This window comes from Hippichthys cyanospilos, chromosome 6 (assembly GCF_059441005.1).
Source record: "Hippichthys cyanospilos isolate Australia breed blue-spotted pipefish chromosome 6, RoL_Hcya_1.0, whole genome shotgun sequence".
NCBI classification, from domain to species: Eukaryota; Metazoa; Chordata; class Actinopteri; order Syngnathiformes; family Syngnathidae; genus Hippichthys; species Hippichthys cyanospilos.
Window position 1 is genome coordinate 3,207,709 of NC_142374.1, and position 18,268 is coordinate 3,225,976.

The 18,268-nt window shown below is 39.5% G+C and overlaps 2 protein-coding genes across 2 annotated transcripts; one reads left to right on the forward strand and one right to left on the reverse strand.

Moving 5' to 3' along the window:
* The first annotated feature begins 2,287 nt into the window (after positions 1-2,287).
* On the forward strand, positions 2,288-7,040 carry rep15 (RAB15 effector protein). Its single transcript, XM_088418356.1, has 3 exons — positions 2,288-2,368; positions 4,206-4,524; positions 5,074-7,040. The coding sequence occupies exons 2-3, from the start codon at positions 4,249-4,251 to the stop codon at positions 5,617-5,619; spliced, it is 822 nt and encodes a 273-aa protein (XP_088274482.1). The 5' UTR covers positions 2,288-2,368; positions 4,206-4,248; the 3' UTR covers positions 5,620-7,040.
* A 445-nt stretch (positions 7,041-7,485) lies between these two features.
* poglut3 (protein O-glucosyltransferase 3) lies at positions 7,486-18,143 on the reverse strand. Its single transcript, XM_088418355.1, has 6 exons — positions 17,849-18,143; positions 17,405-17,602; positions 15,029-15,312; positions 14,706-14,916; positions 8,679-8,875; positions 7,486-8,605 (listed from the first exon to the last, which is right to left on the reverse strand). The coding sequence occupies exons 1-6, from the start codon at positions 18,078-18,080 to the stop codon at positions 8,165-8,167; spliced, it is 1,563 nt and encodes a 520-aa protein (XP_088274481.1). The 5' UTR covers positions 18,081-18,143; the 3' UTR covers positions 7,486-8,164.
* Positions 18,144-18,268: the final 125 nt, after the last annotated feature.

Here is an 18,268-nt window from a genome sequence, read left to right on the forward strand (position 1 = left end):
CAGCAGCTTTCCCCCACAGTTAGACGATATTCTCCCATACTCTAGGTGGCAGTAAATGGAGTCTACAGCATACAAATGACAGCACTCTATAACAGAGGTTGTGAATCCCAGCAGATTAAAAAGATCTAAATTCTTCCAAGTGTTTTTTTTAACAGACACCTCATCTCTCCCCAATGTGGTGCTCGTCCAGAGTTGTTTACGATATTTAGGTCATGCTAGTTCTTTTTCAGCCAAATCATAGAGGTTTTGTACCAGCGAATTTCCATAAGCAATAGTGCGTCCGCCATGTTTTCCGCTCGTAAAGAAATTACGGAAGGTTCGCTTTGCAGAACATCTGTTCCGCTCTGACTCCCGCGCGAAGGGTGTGGCCCCCGAAATAACCTCATTTGACGCGCAGAGGTAGTAGACACGTCAATCTTAGAGCAAGTTTAACACTGGAAGACAGGATGAAAGTAATAAAGATGAAAGTTGGATGAAGCAAGGTCAAAGATATTATGCAAGAAATTGATGTTAAAAATGAATGCTTATTGTAGATTTGGCAATTTCTTTCTTTCTTTTTTCAATGTAGGCTAGTTGGATGGTTTTGTTTTTAACTTCAGTCAGATTGTAGATTGCACAACATGTTTTTTTATGTTTACGTCAAAGACATAGATTTGCTACAGTGAAAAGTCCCCTAGTGAAAAATTACCAGCTGCAAGCATGATTTCGTTGTAGAGGAGTTCTACTGTCACTGTTAAAACAATGTTAATAAATGTGAATCTAAAGATTTTGTCATTATTTTCAAAAATATTAATGATTTAACAGCATATTTATACTGAAATTACTGTAATTTATGGATAACTTTAAATGAAATTTCATCTTTTTTCATTGTTTTGAAATTTTGTTTTACAATTTTTAACCCTAAAATAGCCGTCAAAGGTTTGTGAAATACATTACATATGTAAATGTATTTTAACACTAAATTAATGTATTTCTATTGTATGAAGGTGGAAAATAAAAGAAAGATATTACATATGGTTAAAGTTACAGTAATTTAGTTTTTTTTTTAAATATAAAATTACAGTATTTTCTTGTAATTTAAATGATATTTAAAAAATACATAAATAAACAGTAAAATATACAATAACTTTTTTGTTACTCAAATATTTTACAGTCGCTGTGTGGGAAAACAAAATGAATGGTGTCATGTGAATGAAAGGTGTGGTTCTCAGATAATAACAATTTGCGTTGAAAAAAAAAAGTAAGGGTTGTGTCTAGAAAGGATGTGAAAATGTCAAAAAGTCATGCATGACTTAAAATACCAAAGTACATTCTGTCCTGAGCCCTCTCTAGCTGAGCGGCATTGTGGTGGACAGCAAGAAATACTTCACAAAATGATGTCTAACGATAGCTAAGATGAATGCCTTGATAACTGTGAAACACATATCCAAGGCGATGAAAATGCTCTTGGGTTAAGTGTTGGGTCATTAGCATTTAGCAGAGTTGTTCAACAGAATTTGCAAGTGTTTAGTCAATTCTTCTCTGTTTTCTTAAGGTGGACTCAATTTGACTCTCACGATTACCAAAATAACAGTTGCTTCTAAACCCAAGGGAAAAAAAAACCTAAGCCATCCATCACATGTCCTTTAAAACATCCAAATAGTTCTCAGTGGCTAACTTGGGTAAACTATGTAACATATGTTAACATCGGGTTGATGAGCTTAAGCATTAAAGCCGGGAAAGAGGGCACATACTTTTTGAGGCTTTGTATATACATGTATCCCACAGCAGCGGTTCTCAAAGTGGGGTCCGCCAACCCCTGGGGGACCGTGGCCTAGCTGCAGGGGGTCTTTTTAAAAGGACTCCCTTGACTCTAAAAAGTTTGAGAACCCCTGTCCTACAGAATATGTACATAGTAGCAGGTGTTCCGCTGCATGGTTTGATAAGAACAGCTCCTGTTTTGAGAAAGTGCCCATGTATATTGTTCTAATTGCACGGTAAGTAATGTTTAAACTCAATTATGTTGGTTTGAATGTTTACTTTCGTAAGCCTTGAAAATCTCCTTTTTATCGCTGGAACTTTGCTCCACTTTTTCCTAACTAAAGTCTTCATTTGAGCCTCCCTTGAAAAACAGAGAAAGAAATATTGTTTACTCGTCAAACCCTTCAGGCTAACAACACTCCACAAAATGCTTCTTTGAGTTCATAACTGGTAAGATAGCTTTTTGTTGACTTACTTAAAATGGTATAAATGAAAAAAAAAAAAATAACCCGCCCATGCTAACTCTGTCACCTCCCATTTGAGGCTGGAATGGCAAGACATTAGGGTAGACAAGAGAAGCGGGTAGGACCTTGACTTGGAACTGCATAAAACATCCAAGTCCATTCTGGTAAGTATTTCACTTTATTTGAAATGCTTGCTTTTTTCTTGTTTTGTTTTTTTGTCTTTGTCTAATTTTGTTCATGTTTTGCATTTTTGTTGCAATGCCTACAACGCTAGAAACCATACAATAGTTCCATATGGTAGCACAATTGAATTCCCACAGCGTTGAACTTTGGCTTCCTATTAGTTCTAATTCTCACTTTAATATGGCATCATTTGATTAAGTATTGTATAGTGTCAAACTATCATTGTTCTTAAAGTTTCATGAACGTAGAAGCAAAATGTTTGCGCTTTGCATATATAAAAACAAGTGATACAATAATTATGACAGATTGACAGGCTAGTCAGCTAGGATAGTTTACGGTTTACCTTCAACCATTTTCAGTACAAGGTATACAGAAAATGGATAGCGACTGTCGAGGCTTGCTTGAACTTAGATGTCATTCGAGTTCTTAAATGCTGTAACCATAAAGGAAAGAAAGACTTGGATAATTCACCCAGAGCTCGGCAATCCTTTGCAATTACAAAATCATCCTAATTCTTTGAATGAGGTATGTTTGAGAGAAAACGTTCCAAAACCTGTTGGATACCGGCCCTCAAGGATTGGAGTTCAAAAACTGTGCTTTATAGTTTCCCAAGCTAAATTTATGCGTATTAATTGCATTTGGCACATTGGCGATTTAATTTCTTATTAAATATAAGTTTTATGGTAGACATTTCTAACCAGGAAGTAAAACGTCTCATTGGCAAGCCGTGCTTCCGACCGTGTAGCTGCCACGCCTCCTTTATGATGTTCAATGCTGTCGGCCCTGAAATAGCCATCTATTTTCAACAGTAAACTGTTGGAACTAAAAAATGAAACGTTGCAGTTTACTTGGCTTACTGTGCAAAATTTCTCCTCCTCAACTTCTAAACCAAAATTATTGCAAGGTTAAAAGCTCCAAAATGTTGACTTTTGGTAATAGGACCCCTTTAATTCAATGGACAATGTCCACTTCTAAAGGACGCACTTAACGAGGAACCAAAACAAAGAAACTTTGGTGCAAATACTTGATATAAACAGGAACTCGGTCAGTTCACTGTAATCTAACTATGTGAGGTGATGGTAGCCGGATATTGTGAGTACTCATTTATTGATAGCAACAAAAAAAAAACAATAATAAAGTAAAGCAACAACAGTGCTCTAATTTGCATGCGTCCCTGCATCCCATAATTTTTGCCAGGGGGCCCATAGTTTCAGCCCAACGGGCGTCCCTTGGATGCAGGGTTTTTTTTAGCATAGAAATTAATCATCGTCCATCTACTCTTTTATTCAACGAAACTTGATGACCTAGGGAACATTTTAGACAACTTCATCTACCATGGTCAACCTTCAGGAGGAAAAACATTTTTCCCTATCATCAAGTTGTGGGCCAATTTTTAAAGGCCCAAAACAAAGTAAACTCGGAAAAAATATTTGTGTCAGTGAAAAACTAAACAAACACTCAAAGTAAAAAGTGGACCAAAATGGACTTTGATATCAGTAGTTGCGATATGAAGCAGATGATGACGTATACAACATGTAAGTTCATTCTATTTTAATCAATGTTACTGTGCCATTTGTTACTATCTGTACTTGTTTTTGCTCACGTTTTGTAAATGCAGTTTGTCCTTTTTATTGCGCAATTTTGGGGACTCTAAGACCGTTCTGTCGGGACCCAACACTTTTCAGAGGTAAAATGAGTACTTTAACAATAAAATCAGCCACATTGAAGTTGAGGCCCTATAATACAGTGGTCTTATTGTGCAGTACTTACATGACTAATGTCAGCAGCTTCTAACCTGCTACGCTCATTCCTCCTCAGTGGATCGGTGAGACTTTTCTCTGATCCCCTCCGTCCGACTACTATGGGGGATAAGATGAGTAAACCCTCCGCTAAGCCCTTTCAGGATGTCACCTTCTTCACGTCTTTCAAGCCCTACAACACTCCCCCCATCAATAACAACACCCCCCCTCGACCAAGCATCTTCTCCACGCTGAGACGGCCCCCAGTCGCCAAGTCCAATGATTTCATCCCTCTCTTCAGCGACTGCATCGCTGCCGCTTCATCCCGGACTCAAGAGTACCTCCTCTTCAAGGACCCCGAAGACAAGTTCCACCCCAGCCCAGAGACCCTCACTCAGGTAGTACAGTACAGACCTTGATGTGTCAAAGTAGAACTAGCAATAGAACTCACACGGAGCGAGGTAGAATAGACTCTAGCAGTAGAAGTGCTATTTAACAGCGGTGGGCAACATACATTTTTTTTGCTGGTCCGACATTCGCCAGAGCCCCGCCCCCTCTCCGTCATCGTCGGTCCGTCATTTTTTTCAAGTCAGACGAAATTGTAATCATTGGTCCGTCATTCCGTCTGTGTATTTTTGCCCATCCTTCCGCCAGGTTTTATTTATTTTAAAAAGCAAAATAACACAAAAATTCCCTTAACATTTAATTCTAAACATTAAATGTAACTTTTGGTCAGAAAGATTGTGTACCCAAACAATTGCAATTTGGGTAAATTTTCCAAAATGGCGGCTCGTTGATGAAGAAAGGGGGCCCACGCACGACAAGACTGTAAATAACGGACCAGAAAAAAACGTAACGCCCACTCGTATATTTTCACAGCTCAAACATGTGGCACTCACGGTGTGTAGTTTCTTTTGAATAGAGTTTGCCCAATGTATCTCCTGCAGATCTTCCTAATGACCTACATCTCCCAGAGTGTCAACCTCAACTTGACAGACATCTTCAACTGCACGGCTATGACCCCGGAGCAACGCATCCTACTCGGGGCTGACTGGGTGTGGGCTGTGTTGGAGAAATCCACCAAGAACCCTCGCATCCAGATCGCGGTGCAGGTGCTCCACCTGTCAGACAAGGAGGGCAGTGAAGAGGACGCCGTCTTTCCGGAGACGTGTAGTGAAAGTGTTCAAATGGCCCAGCGAGAGTCCAGCGACAGGAACGTGCATGAGAGGATGGTGGACTTCTGTACCTCCGTCGGCAAGGACTGTTATGCTCTGTTCTTGTTCTTTGGGAGGAAAAACGACAAGAGCAATATCTACGGCGTTCTCAGCAACAACTTTGAAGCAGCCATCGGGAAGTGCAACAAGATCGACAGAGCGCTTCTCGAAAACTTCTTCAAGGGGTCGCGGTACCTGCACACACCCTCCGGAATGATGCAGTCCGTCATCACTCGGAACGCCGGAGACCCTCTTACCCTCATGATTAAATTCAGCTGAAGCCAAGATCTCCAGCCCAACTTAATATTGTTTAAAGCTATTTGTAGGACGTCTAACATACTTTCAGAAGACTGGCGACTCCCAAGTCAAACAAACTTAAACGATGTGTTCTAATTTCAGTCAAATTCCTTGATTATAATCCAAATATGTATTATCATCGCTGGCATAAATGATTCACCATTATGAAACACCATTCGTTAACTGCAAGTAAGGTTTTTAATGGTCAGCCGAGCATAAATATAAGTAACTGTAACATAATTCCAAGGATGCTCATTTGAAAACTTCAGTGGCTATTTGTTTCTTTTCCACTCTTTGATAATTGCAGCGATAAATGTATAGACTACGATATTTGTGTATAAACTAGTATAAGCAACGATACATTTACATACAGTAAATAGATATATAATCTCTCTGTGAAATTGACATTTTCAAGTGTACCTCCAGAGCTTGAGGTCTTGGCGGGTAAAGGGTGCAATATTGTAAAGTTTGATAAATATCTGGTGTTCACATTTTTGTGTCTCATCCTGTAGTTGCCAAAGCAGTTTGCCCTAAATCTCCAGTTAGTTTTACAGGATGGTGCCATTTTGGGAACGGGTGTGACGTCAGGTCATTGACGGGCCATTTCTTGCCCCAGCGAGTGATCTACCAGATCGTTGTCATTGCTAAAATGGAGTAGTAGTCTGACAAAGGTTTAGAAGAAATGGGCTAAAATGGATATTTATTTGAGCCAGAAAGGGCCTCTGATTTGGAATCCAGCAATGAAAATGCCAAGACTGACTTGTCAAATGGAAGAAGATACTGCGTTGCCTTGGCAAGTGCATAGGGCAAAGATTCAAGCACCTGCTTGGACTGGAGGCCAAAGACTTATATTGAGTGCTTTAGTTGCCAAAGAGCAACTTGCAGTGGATAAAAAGGCTCAAATGCTAAACTTTAAAGGCTGATTCAACTGCATATTGTATGTCGCCTGAATATTTTATGTGGCTTGATCAAAAAGTGAGCGTGCCGCCCTCCTGTTCAGCTGTCTAACCGGTCATTTTTATCAACAGCATATAAGTCTGGTCTTTCTTGTTGAACTTGATCTCATCTAGCCATTGCCTTCCTATTTTGCTGCACAAAGCTGCTTATTCTCCCCTATAACAGGGTTCCACCTAGACTTGTGTGAAGAGTAAAAAGGCAAAAGTAAAAAAGCCTGTGTAACCAAATTACAATTGGATGACATTTTTTCTGATGAACCATATATAAAACCATATATTTTTTCCTTACACTTTTAATAACTAAGGTAATAGTAGAGGATTTTTCTATAGAGCATGCTGTTGCAGGTGCCAGCTAAGTCTATTTTTATTGTCTTTTTTTTCTTTATATAATTTAAGATCCAAGGCATTTGCTTAAAGGCTTCTGAATAAAATCCCAGAAATTATAAAGTAATCCTTTCTGCTACTTCTGCTGCATACCACCGAAAAAATGCCTATGAGATCAGATCTATATGCATAGATAGTCTTGTTTTAAGCCACATTTTAAGCCACAAAATGACCAAAATAATTGAAAATGTATCATGTTCCTGTGCAACCAACTAACTAGAGTGATATTGGCTCCTGTGTGGGTGTCTCATCTAGTGATGGTATCAAGAATTCCCTTGTTTACCTTGTTCAATTAGGAACAATTTTTTTTTTTTAAAGTGCAATATCAATAGCGAGAACACAAAACAGAAGTTAGCCAATATTTACAGAGTGCATACAAATGACAGGTGTGTGACCACAGCACTGCTAATATTTGTACAATGGGATGAAACCTAGTCTTCACTTTGCAACGAAATCGTTTTTTTTTTTTTTTTGTCTCATTTTATGCTTCGCCTTGAAATTACTCTTGAATATTTTTCTCGGGTTTCTCTAATGCCATTTCCTTCTCACTTTTTCTGCATACTGACAACTGTTTTGTGAATTTAATTTTTATTTAATTTTTCTCACTTCATACATTTGAAAAATACTTTCCAGTTGTGTATAAATCTGGTTAATATTTTGAGCAGAATTTAAGTTTAGAGGGAATTGCGTATGAAATGGATCGAGTGACTGCTGTGGCAAAACTAAACTTTTATCATCGATGAGTAAAATCAAACGCGAACATAAATTCAAACTTTTTAATGGCAGGTGCTGCTGGTGTTTTTTTTTTTCCACCAAACTGTTTTAACAGGATTTGTTGAAAATGAGGTAGACTTACTATAAACACGTTGCACCAAAAACATGGTCAATTTAACAGCAAACATGTTTGTTTGCTATTACAGCGATGTACTGCATATAACCCAAATAGGATTAACTAAAAATGAAGACAACACAAAATGAAGTACTTTAGCCAAACAAAGGCAAAAAGTAAAGAAAAATAAAATAAAATAATTGTTAAGACCATGACATGTATTTGATATAAAAAAGTATACTGTTTTGTCTGGAAAATTCACAGTCACAAATCCTTCAAAATTACTCAGTTATATCAATATATTTTTTTCAGCCTCTCTTACATCCCGTTTCAATGTACTTTCATAGATGAAGTTGTGTCAAAGCTCATCCTTGGTAGTCTTTTCTTCTTCATTGCTCTCGTGGTGACACCTACACAAAGTGGCGGATTCATCCGATTGAGACACCAGCTCCATGTCGGCGTGGCGGCTTGGATGGCCCGACTGCCTCTGGGCGTACGTCAGCAGCACTCGGTAGTAGTAGCAATAGAGTCGACTGGGTTGCAGCAGCTCACGGGCCGCAGCCTGACCCGTGCTGGCGATCTTTCGTGCATCTGCGTCATTCTCTTTAGCCCACTGGATTTTTTCCAACAGGTCCGACAGGTTTCTCTTGAAAGGAATGTAGTGGGTACCGGCTTTCAGAGCGCTATAGAAATGTTCATAGTAGTGCGAATCTTGCTTCAAAACCAGACTGTTCCCAAGCATCAGGTAAGGAAAACGATACGCCGCCACTGTGCCATCCACATTCACCTGGTACTTGTACTGGGGAGAAAGAAACGTGGCGCATAAGCAACTCAAACGCTTTCAAGCATGGTTCCCGTCACGTATACTTCACCTTGAAGAAATCAAAAAACCCAACAAGTGGTGCTTTGCCGACATGTTTCTCTCTGTCTCTGAAAAAGAACCATCCTGTGATGCCGGCATCCAGAAGCTCCGGATGTTTCTTGGACAGAGACGCCAGCTGGAGACGTTCCTCTCTGCTATCCCGGCCACGGAAAAATGCCCGTTCGGTTTTGTTTGCCCAGGAGGGACCTGAAAAAGATTTTCCAGAGTGTTGGATTTTGTCTGGTCCCGATCAATTGATGGCTTTGGAAAAATACGGATGAACCACTAAGTATTTTCCTCAAAGAATGGTGGTTGGAAGCACAGACCCCCCCCCCCCCCCCCCCCCCAAAAAAAAAAAAAAATTAAACGAAATAATAATATTGCGAAAAAATCTGCAAATAGGTAACGCCGCGGGTGTCCAATAAAGGTCTGCTGAAGCTCCCTGAGAAAACGTGACTTTTCTCCGGGCACTCTAGATTCCTCCCACACTCCAAAAACATGCATGGCAGGTGTATTGGACATAATAGGTTGTCCTGTGTGATTGGGTGTGTGAATGGTTGTGCGACCCTAGTGAGGATAAGCAGCTCTAGAAAGTGGATGGATGGACTTATAAGTGTCAATCTTAGGAGATTTTTGATTTGCGTCTCCCTTTAAATTTCTTGAGCCAAAATTTGCCTAAGGACAAAGCTTCAGTTACATGGCTGCTCAAGTGAAGTGAAAAGAAAAGCAGCGTGAAAGTTGGCAATGTTGGCATCTCAATAATCTAATGACGGAAAGAACCATTCGGCATTCAAATACAAAATGCATTCACTTGCAAAGAGCAAGAAGGAAAAACACACCTGCCAAGAGACAGAGAGAGAGTCTTTGAGCATAACGCATGCTGGACAAAATACAGCTGAGGTTTTACTTTATATACAGTGTTCCCTTGTCAAGTCGTACTTCATTTTTCGAGCCCCCAGTGCTTCGTTTTTTGTTTTGGCCCATTTAAAAACCATTGCTGAGAAAATTTCCTGCATGCCAAACAGAAGATTGGACTAAGTACACATGCCAGGGGGCAATCCTACAAGATGCGTGACTGGCTCCCCATGCAACATTGACCAAACATGGTAACAGGGAAGCGGAGTCCGATTTATTACAACAACACTCTTTGTAACATCTTTCTAACATATCCTTTGTAACTCATTCGTCAATGTCAGGAGCCAATCACGTGTCTTGACGGAGTGCCCGTGAGCTGATTGAATGATTGTCTCGCCAGTCTTGTTCAAGGTGTTGACTGTTGAGGATAGTACTTCCAGCAGTCTCTGAGTGAAGCTCACACCCTAGTGAAAATGTGCAGCGGAAGGTGCACGGTGAGAACAACAGAGAACGTAGGAAAGATATTACAAATAATTCTGTTGGAATTGTGTGTGTAAACTCTGCTTCCTTTTTATGATGTTTAGTCAGCTACGAGCTGCACCCTTTGCCGACATTCCAGGGCCGTTACTCCGAGGGCATAAAAAAAGGATGGCAATGCAAAGCTATAACAGTACACTTACTGTATAAAGTTTAATAATTAAAGATTCGAGCAAACATGTGTACTGCAGTAATCTTTGTCTCAAATATGTAAAGTATAAAGACTGTTCATATTTTTAAAATGGTAGTACCCATATACTCATGCAAGAACTTTCCTGAGAGGTGGAGGGAACATCACACTTGTTGATCGTGAATTGAAATTTACATTCTACATCTACAACATTGTGACGTTAATTTGAATTCGATTCATTGTTCAGTCCTAATGGGTGCAGTAATAGGGGCAAAACCACAAATTCACTGGACTGGACTTCAAAGAAGTTGTTGATTGTGCAAGTCATTAACTGCAGTCAGGTTTGAAAAACCTTAGTGGGAAGCCTGTTACTGATAGAGACCAAGTGGGAGACACCCTTCCCGCTAGGCTTTCTCAATTTGTTATAGACAGATGGTAAACAGGCTGAACCACACAGTGAAAATGTGAAAATGTCACTGCTTAAGAAGTGTGGTACACATGTAAATATTTCATGAAGTGTGGAAAAATAATGTGATAACAACAAAAAATGTGTTTTTTGTAATCTTGTCTTGTACTAAAAAAAAAAGAAAGAGCATGCTGTGTCACTGGCATTGGCACCCTTTCCTGTAAACCAGTACAGAATCACATTGTGATTCACCTTTGGTAAATGACAAATGAGAAATACCTCTGATGAACTGTCTGTGCTCAGGTAATATGACTCAACTAATTTCAATGTTTAAAAAACCTTCCTGATATCCTTTGTTTCTTTGAAACAATGGTGACTACAAAGGAACCTTCTGAGAACATCAGAATTGTGACAATTCGTAAACACTTGACCTCCAAATGTTATAAGGCCACCTCCAAAGCCCTTTAGATTCCTTTATGAACAATGCATAGTGGTCAAGAACTGTTAAGAACCTTCCTGGATATGGTGCAAATAGTGCAAAAACTTGAAAGCAAACCTGAAATGGTCCGGAGTTATGGTTTCAGCAAGTACTATACACTGCACACTAAACCAAGCAGTGCTTTATGGGTGAAAGCTAAGGAAGACACATTAGTAGAAGAAAAGATATTAAAAAACAAAAAACAAAAAAATCTTTGCCAAAGAGTACCTGGACAAACCACAATCCTTTTGGGAAAATCTCCTGTGGACAGACGAAACAAATATGGGCCTTTTTGGGACTGCACACCAACAGTTTGCTTACATACATTGATCGTATCCCAGGAATCATGAAATCCGAGAATTCTTAAGCCATTCTAATTTTAGTGTGACATGTTCTACCCTCCGTGAGAAGACATAGGTTGAGTCAAAGTTCATGGGTCCTCCAGCAAACAAAGACCCAAAGCACACATCTAACATCACGCAAGAATGGTTGAAAAGGAAATAACGGACTGCCTTAAAATGCCCAGCAATGAGCCCAGATCAAAATCCTATTTAAAATTGGTATAATTTTGCAAGTGGAGGAAACAAAACCCTGTAAACATTAAAGAGCTTGAACATTACGTTGTGTGGAAAAATACCATCTGAGAAGTGCAAGAAACTTATAGATGACTACAAGAACCGTGTGAAAGGTGTCATTGCTTGGCAAAGGGTCTGCAACCAAATATTAAAATAGGGTGCTGCACATATTGCTGCTGTGTTTTCTGCTTTATTTTTTCTTTGAAATGTCCAAATGTGTGTTGAAAAAACTGTTTTCTTTGTTAAACTTCTTAGAACATCCAAATAAGATGATATAAACGTGGTACATTTTCATTCATTTCTGAAGACATGGATGATTAGAAGATCACATATTCCAATGTTTAACCATGTTTGAGTGTTTTTAATGCCGATGTATCTGAAATACTCATTGTACTTAAGTCTGTTACAGAACTTAAACTCATTTCCATCATTTGTTTCCATTCATTAGTTAAATGGATTAATGTCTTGAGCAGTGAAGCTACCTGAGGGTTCCTAACACTGGGTTTTGAACCCCAGTCCCCAGGAAAAAACAACTGTATGAGCTGTAAAGAGGGTGAAAGACTGGCTGCTCTATCTTATTATCTGTGGTTATATCATGACAAATGACCACACAATGGCACATCGCCTCCTCCGCACCTTTGTAGGCATATCTATGATACTCAATTTGTTCAACAATGGTAACTAGGTTAACCTATGAGTGGAGGAGTATCTGAGTTGGTAAATGGACCACAGTAAACCAAGAAAAAGGTTTTAGTTTGCTGTGTGGGGTCGAGGAGCTGGCTGTCCTGTTGATTCTTGTGGCGGAGCTGAGCGTTGGTTTCACAATTCATTATCACAGTCTGCACTGCTCTACAAAACAGGTGTGACACCTCAGTGGGGATTACTATTCACACATTATGTGATCACCTGTGTGTGAATTTGTATTAGAAGCTACGTTGAAGAATAGTAGAAACCAAATAACCAAGGTTAGTCTAATTTATCGAATTTCATCATGTGTGACGCTAACTCAGAGGGTTCTAATTTGGTAGACTGGTACACGTACAGGATGCTTGGTCTAAATACCAATGAATCTACAACTTGAAATATGAACACAAGGCATGTGCCGTTACCTATGAATGATTATAATAATCAATTGATAGAATGAACTCATATGAAGAAAAAACGTTTTAAGAGCCTTTTGCCATTGGATGGCAAACGAGTTCAAGACATTCCATCCCGCAAAGGCGAGATTGCCCCAGTCTACCCAGCCCTTGACTCTTCACTTATACCGTTTCATGTTTGTCGTTTAAATTTTCCTGACTTTCATTTATTCGAAACTTCTTGCTGCTCCATATCGGAATAGCAGGTCAAAATTATGTAATGCATGCCGAGGGAAAATTAAAAAGACGGCGGTGCCGCGCGTTCACCCGTGCATGAGTCTTCACTCATACCGTTTCATGTTTGTTGTTTAAATTTCCCCGTCTTTCATTTATTTCTAACTTCTTGCTGCTCCATAAGGTAAATGGTAAAATGATAAAAGGACTTTCACTTTTCTAACTTAGGTACTCAAAGCGCTTTCACGAGTGCACAGCTTGATCTGGATCTAGTCTGCGTTTTGCGGCTCCTGTTTAGTAGTTAAATAGCAATTACCAATAACGCATTCTCAGTTATAGCAGAAATTTTTTTAATAACAAATATTCCTTAGTATCATATCCATACAACGCTTATATTGTATGAATAAAGTTTATATTCAATAAATAAAGTTTGATGACTTTGCTGATTGTTTTTAATACATTCCCTTTAGTGAAGCACCATCTAGTGGCTGCATAACGCAACTCTATCTAGTGGATGCATAATGCAGCCCCAGCCAGTACTGTGGTTTCAACTCTATGTGCGCTTTATAATCCGGTGCGCCTTATATATGGCATTTTTTTTTTTTTTTTTTTTAGAAACTCGGCCATTCATTGATGGTGCGTCTAATAATCCGGTGCGCCTTATAGTGCGGAAAATGCGGTACTATGAATGCTCAAACATTTATCAAATGTTTAATATTGTCATTATATATATTAACAATATATAATGAAATTTTATGTGATAATAAATAATCAACACAAACATAAAAAGAGGATCAACGGGGAAAACCTAATAAAAACATTTATGTCGGTTGTGGGGTTCTAGATGAAACCATTGCAATATGAAATGGTTCTCGGTGGAACTCTGTGTTGGTTCAGGCTGAAAGGAGAAAGGAGAACCTTGGTTCCTAAAAGGAACCAAAAATGATTGTCATATGAGGACAAGGTAATTCTGGCCAGAGTTAAGACAATTAATCTGACATTATTTCTTGTAATAGTTATTTTTAGAGCTTGTGTTTGTTTAAAAAATACTAGGTTAGAGGTCTTAGAAAAAAAAAAAATCATATATTAAATCGCGTTTACTACGTTTACGTCACAATTAGATTATTTTTCAAAACCACTCAGTCCTACCATTCAATATTATTACAGTAAAGTATCTTCAACTGTGGTGCCTGTAATTCGGGAAAACAAATCTTACATACATTTAAACATTTTGATATCTGCTCTTTGCAAAGCAGGAAAGGAAAACAACAACAGAAAAATCATAGCGAGACACAAACAGTGAATGAACTCCAGATATCTTGGTTATCCTGGCTGAACTCTGGCGTGAGTCAGCGACGCAAATGCAGAGGCACAGAAGTTATTATGGAGATTTATTCTGCACAGTGAGTCTGCTTTAGAAATGTGACAAATTGCATGTGAGCTTTGAATAGAGCAGCTGAATTGGCGGGAAAATGTCAGAAACATTTAGAATGCGTGTTCAGTCAGGCCCACTAGGCTAGATAAAAGTTTAGATTCTGTATTTTCTTCTGACCTTTAACGGAGCGGACACATGAATCCTGATCTTGTGTCTCAGACTTGAAGGAAATGGCTCATATTAAATGGAAAGCAATAGTACCAAACGTACCAAAACGAATCGGGGAGTAAAATGAACTCCATTCTCGGGAAAGTAAATCTGGCAGTCACATTCACATCAAATTTTCCCGTGACTCTGACAGTTGTTACCTGTGTTGCCTTGAATGGAGAGCAGGTCATTGGTGACGCCTCTCATGCTCTCCAGAGTGGAATGCGTGAGCTCGTAGGTGGGCAGGACGATGTCTCGTGAGTCGGCGGAACCGCACCAGGACAGGACTGGAATAGGATTTGCATCGGCCCGCCGAGTCTCCAGTGGCCAGTCACCCACATTGACGTAAAACTCCACATCAGGTACCTTCACCTTTACAGGTGTAGTCAGTTATCGAGCAAAATCATGAGATTTTCATTCAAAGGTATTCTTAAAACATTTAATTTTTGTGGGAACGGTACTTAAAAGATTGAGAAGGGTGTACCTTTCTTGTCAGGGATAGCAGCATTTCATCGGAAAACATCTTGAAGTCTGTGTATTTCCCCATAGTTTTGCGGAACAGACGATTCTTGATGATGGCATAGTGAATGATACCTCCTCTGTTTGCAAATCTTTGAGGCCCCTGCTCTCTAAAATGCTGCATGTCGATCGTCGGGAATGACTGAAAGTCCGCCTCAATCTGAGGCTCGTGAAGAGGACACTGCATAACGCTCTGCCATGCCGAGCCGTCGGGTTCAGGACAGTCGCAGTATTCATGGTAGACTGGACCTACACACAACCAACATTTTTATTTGTACGTATTCCAACAGTGGTTAACTTCTTTCTGTGTTACAACTAAGTGAGCTTTTTTATTAAATTATTTAACGTCCATCTCCAATCCATGCATATTTGTATTATGATGCTAATCTCCTTACACATTTGTTAGTAAAGTTTAAGACTTGCATGTCTTACTATTTTTACTGATGAAAATGAATAGTTGTAACTAAGGGTGTGCCAAAAAATAAAACATAAGAGTATATATCACAAAAAAATGGAAATTCTCAGGTACGATTTGTCTTTTTACATTATGCAAACGTGTAATGCACGAAAGGCATATGGCTGCAAATGTGAATGCAACGTTTCACCTTGTTGCTAACGAAATGGGCTTTGACCATCACGGATCAAGGTGATTGTGAATGATAATGCTCTGGATTTTTAAGAGTAGCAGTTGTCCACATGCTGCTATTGAGAAAAAAGTCATGTTCCTTTCAAATCAAAACATAATTGATGTATGTATGTTTTTTTTTTTTTAATATTACGCTATGGGTGGCTCGGTGGCGCAGTGAATAGCACGTCCACCTCACAGTTCAAAGGTCCCGGTAAATCCACCTGGCTCCGACCTTCCTGTGTGGAGTTTGCATGTTCTCCCCGAGCCCGCGTGGGTTCTCTTCGGGCACTCCAGCTTCCTCCCACTCCCCAAAAACATGCATGGCAGGTGAATTGGACATACTAAAAAATGTCCTTAGGTGTGATTGGGCGCGTGATTGGTCATTCGTCTCTGTGTGCCCTGCGATTGGCTGGCAACCAGTTCAGGGTGTCCACCGCCTACCGCCCAAAGCCAGCTGAGATAGGCTCCAGCAAGCCTGCGACCCCTGTGGGGATAAGCGGCTATAAAAAATGGATGGATGGAATATTACGCTTTGTCTCCTTTAGTTTTTGTCTTGCAAAGCAGATTCAAGACTTTTTTTTTGGACCTTGATAGACTAAAGCGGAAATAATGTTTTATTGAATCAGATTGAATCGTTTTGAATTGAAAATCGATTCTGAATTAACTGAATTGTAGACCCAAAAATTCAAATCGAATCGAATCGAATCATGAGACTGTCATAATTCACACCCCTATCCACTACATTATCCTTGTTTGCCAGCTATGTTAAAGGGGAAGTCACGTAAAAATAAACATTTTAGCAATATGTTCCGTATTGTATTTGTGGAAGGCGAATTAAGCAGCAAAATGATCTGTTTTTATTATCTCGTAGATTGTTATTTTGCTACTCTATAACTGAAAATGACATGATTTCTAAGAAACAGCTCAATCACGGCTCAGCTTGTGAACATCACACAAACAAACTTGGAAAACAGATTAGCCGTGATGGGTCATTACCTATAACCTGAGCAACTGTGACATACTTTTCAGTCGACAGCTAGTGGCAAAATGGTTGCTAACCGTAACTCCTGGAATGGATAAAAGAAAGGTCAATTGCGTTGAATGTATGGTCCATTGGTTTTGGGTGAAGCAAGGTTCCATTGCATTTCAATTATTTCCAGCGAGACCAAGTTGCAAAACATGTTAACTTTAATCAAGCAAGGGGACTTTGTCATCACCAGTTAATTCTTTTTCTAACGCTGATCACGCAAAGTTACTGTACCATTCCAATGTCCGCTGGGTAAGTTTAGGAAAAGTATGTCAACATGTCTGGGAATACTTACTTGAAAATACTGATAATTTTCCAGATCTGAATGACGCAGATTGGCTTTGCGTGTTTCATGAGTGTAATGAGTGATGAACATCTCAGATCTGTTCTGAGAATTGCCACAAAAAGATTACCTGTAGACGTTAATACACTGGCTAAAATGGGTGAGCAACAACACTGTTCTCAATCAAAAGTATAAATGACATTAATATTTTAGGTTATGTTTGATATGTACTGTTAAGATGTGCAGTTAATTTTCTTTATATGTACAGTACTGTATCTTCTTGCTGTACCGGCCCGGCTGTCAAATTTTAAAAGTCAATGTGGCCCGCGAGCCAAACAGTTTGCCGACCCCTGTTCTAGCATCTAGTGTTCAAAATATGTGCCAGTGTTGTTGAAAAACTGACCTTGAATGATGTAGGGTGAGTTGGCTACCGGAGTTTCATGATGGAAGATGTCAACTTTGAGGCCTGTTTGCGCTGTATTGTACAAGCGGTACCTCACCATGAAGGATCCGTCTCCTCTGTCCAAAGTTGAAGGGACGTGGATGCGGACGTGCTCCTTCTTTTCCAGTGCCGTTATCCTCACTTTAAATGTGTCTTTACCTACAAAAAGGCAGCGAATAAGATCATACACATACTAGGAAACGTTTAAGATCGTGAAAGTACATTTTATTTGGGACTTTCTAAGGCTAAACACAAACACTCGAGTATTAACAGGTGTTTTCTCTGAATACCAAAGCTTTAATTGAGACTAGAGAGAAATGGACTATCTATGTAGCAATACGCCCGTTCAAGCTGAATTTAGTGATAGCGAGCTAAATTTTCCATTAACCATGAATCGAGTTGTACCTGGTGATGAACTCAGATTTTCTCCTTTCAAATCGACCGCCTGGATGAAGAAGTATCGGACAGGCAAAACTACATCAGGGTGAAGTCCTGGACCCCAGATGAGGCAACTCTTTGGGCTAATACTTTCGCAGTTAACGGTGATTTGTAAGAGAATACAAACGGCAAAGAACAAATGAACACACGGTAACACATGACGACATGGCGTGAGTGCGTCTATGCTACGTTTAAACATCGTCCTACGTCGTACATCGGCAGCTAAAAGATGGACAGAAAACTTTTACTTCCCAGGCGACATATTGGTTCATATAGACACGCCCACTAAGCGGGGATCCATTCAAGTACCGTCGAACATCTTAAAATCTAGTTGTAAATCCAATAATAAAGCACATTACTTCTTAGCGCATAAAACTGTGAGATTAA

Bases quoted from the DNA above. Each gene is read 5' to 3' on its own strand.
- rep15 (XM_088418356.1), top strand. From the start codon at position 4,249: ATGGGGGATAAGATGAGTAAACCCTCCGCTAAGCCCTTTCAGGATGTC. The intron at 4,525-5,073 runs GTAGTACAGTAC...TATCTCCTGCAG, and splicing joins GCCCAGAGACCCTCACTCAG to ATCTTCCTAATGACCTACAT.
- poglut3 (XM_088418355.1), bottom strand. From the start codon at position 18,080: ATGTTTAAACGTAGCATAGACGCACTCACGCCATGTCGTCATGTGTTA. The intron at 8,876-14,705 runs GTAACAACTGTC...AATCTTTTTCAG, and splicing joins CTCCATTCAAGGCAACACAG to GTCCCTCCTGGGCAAACAAA. The intron at 8,606-8,678 runs GTGAAGTATACG...CTTTCTCCCCAG, and splicing joins GGTTTTTTGATTTCTTCAAG to TACAAGTACCAGGTGAATGT.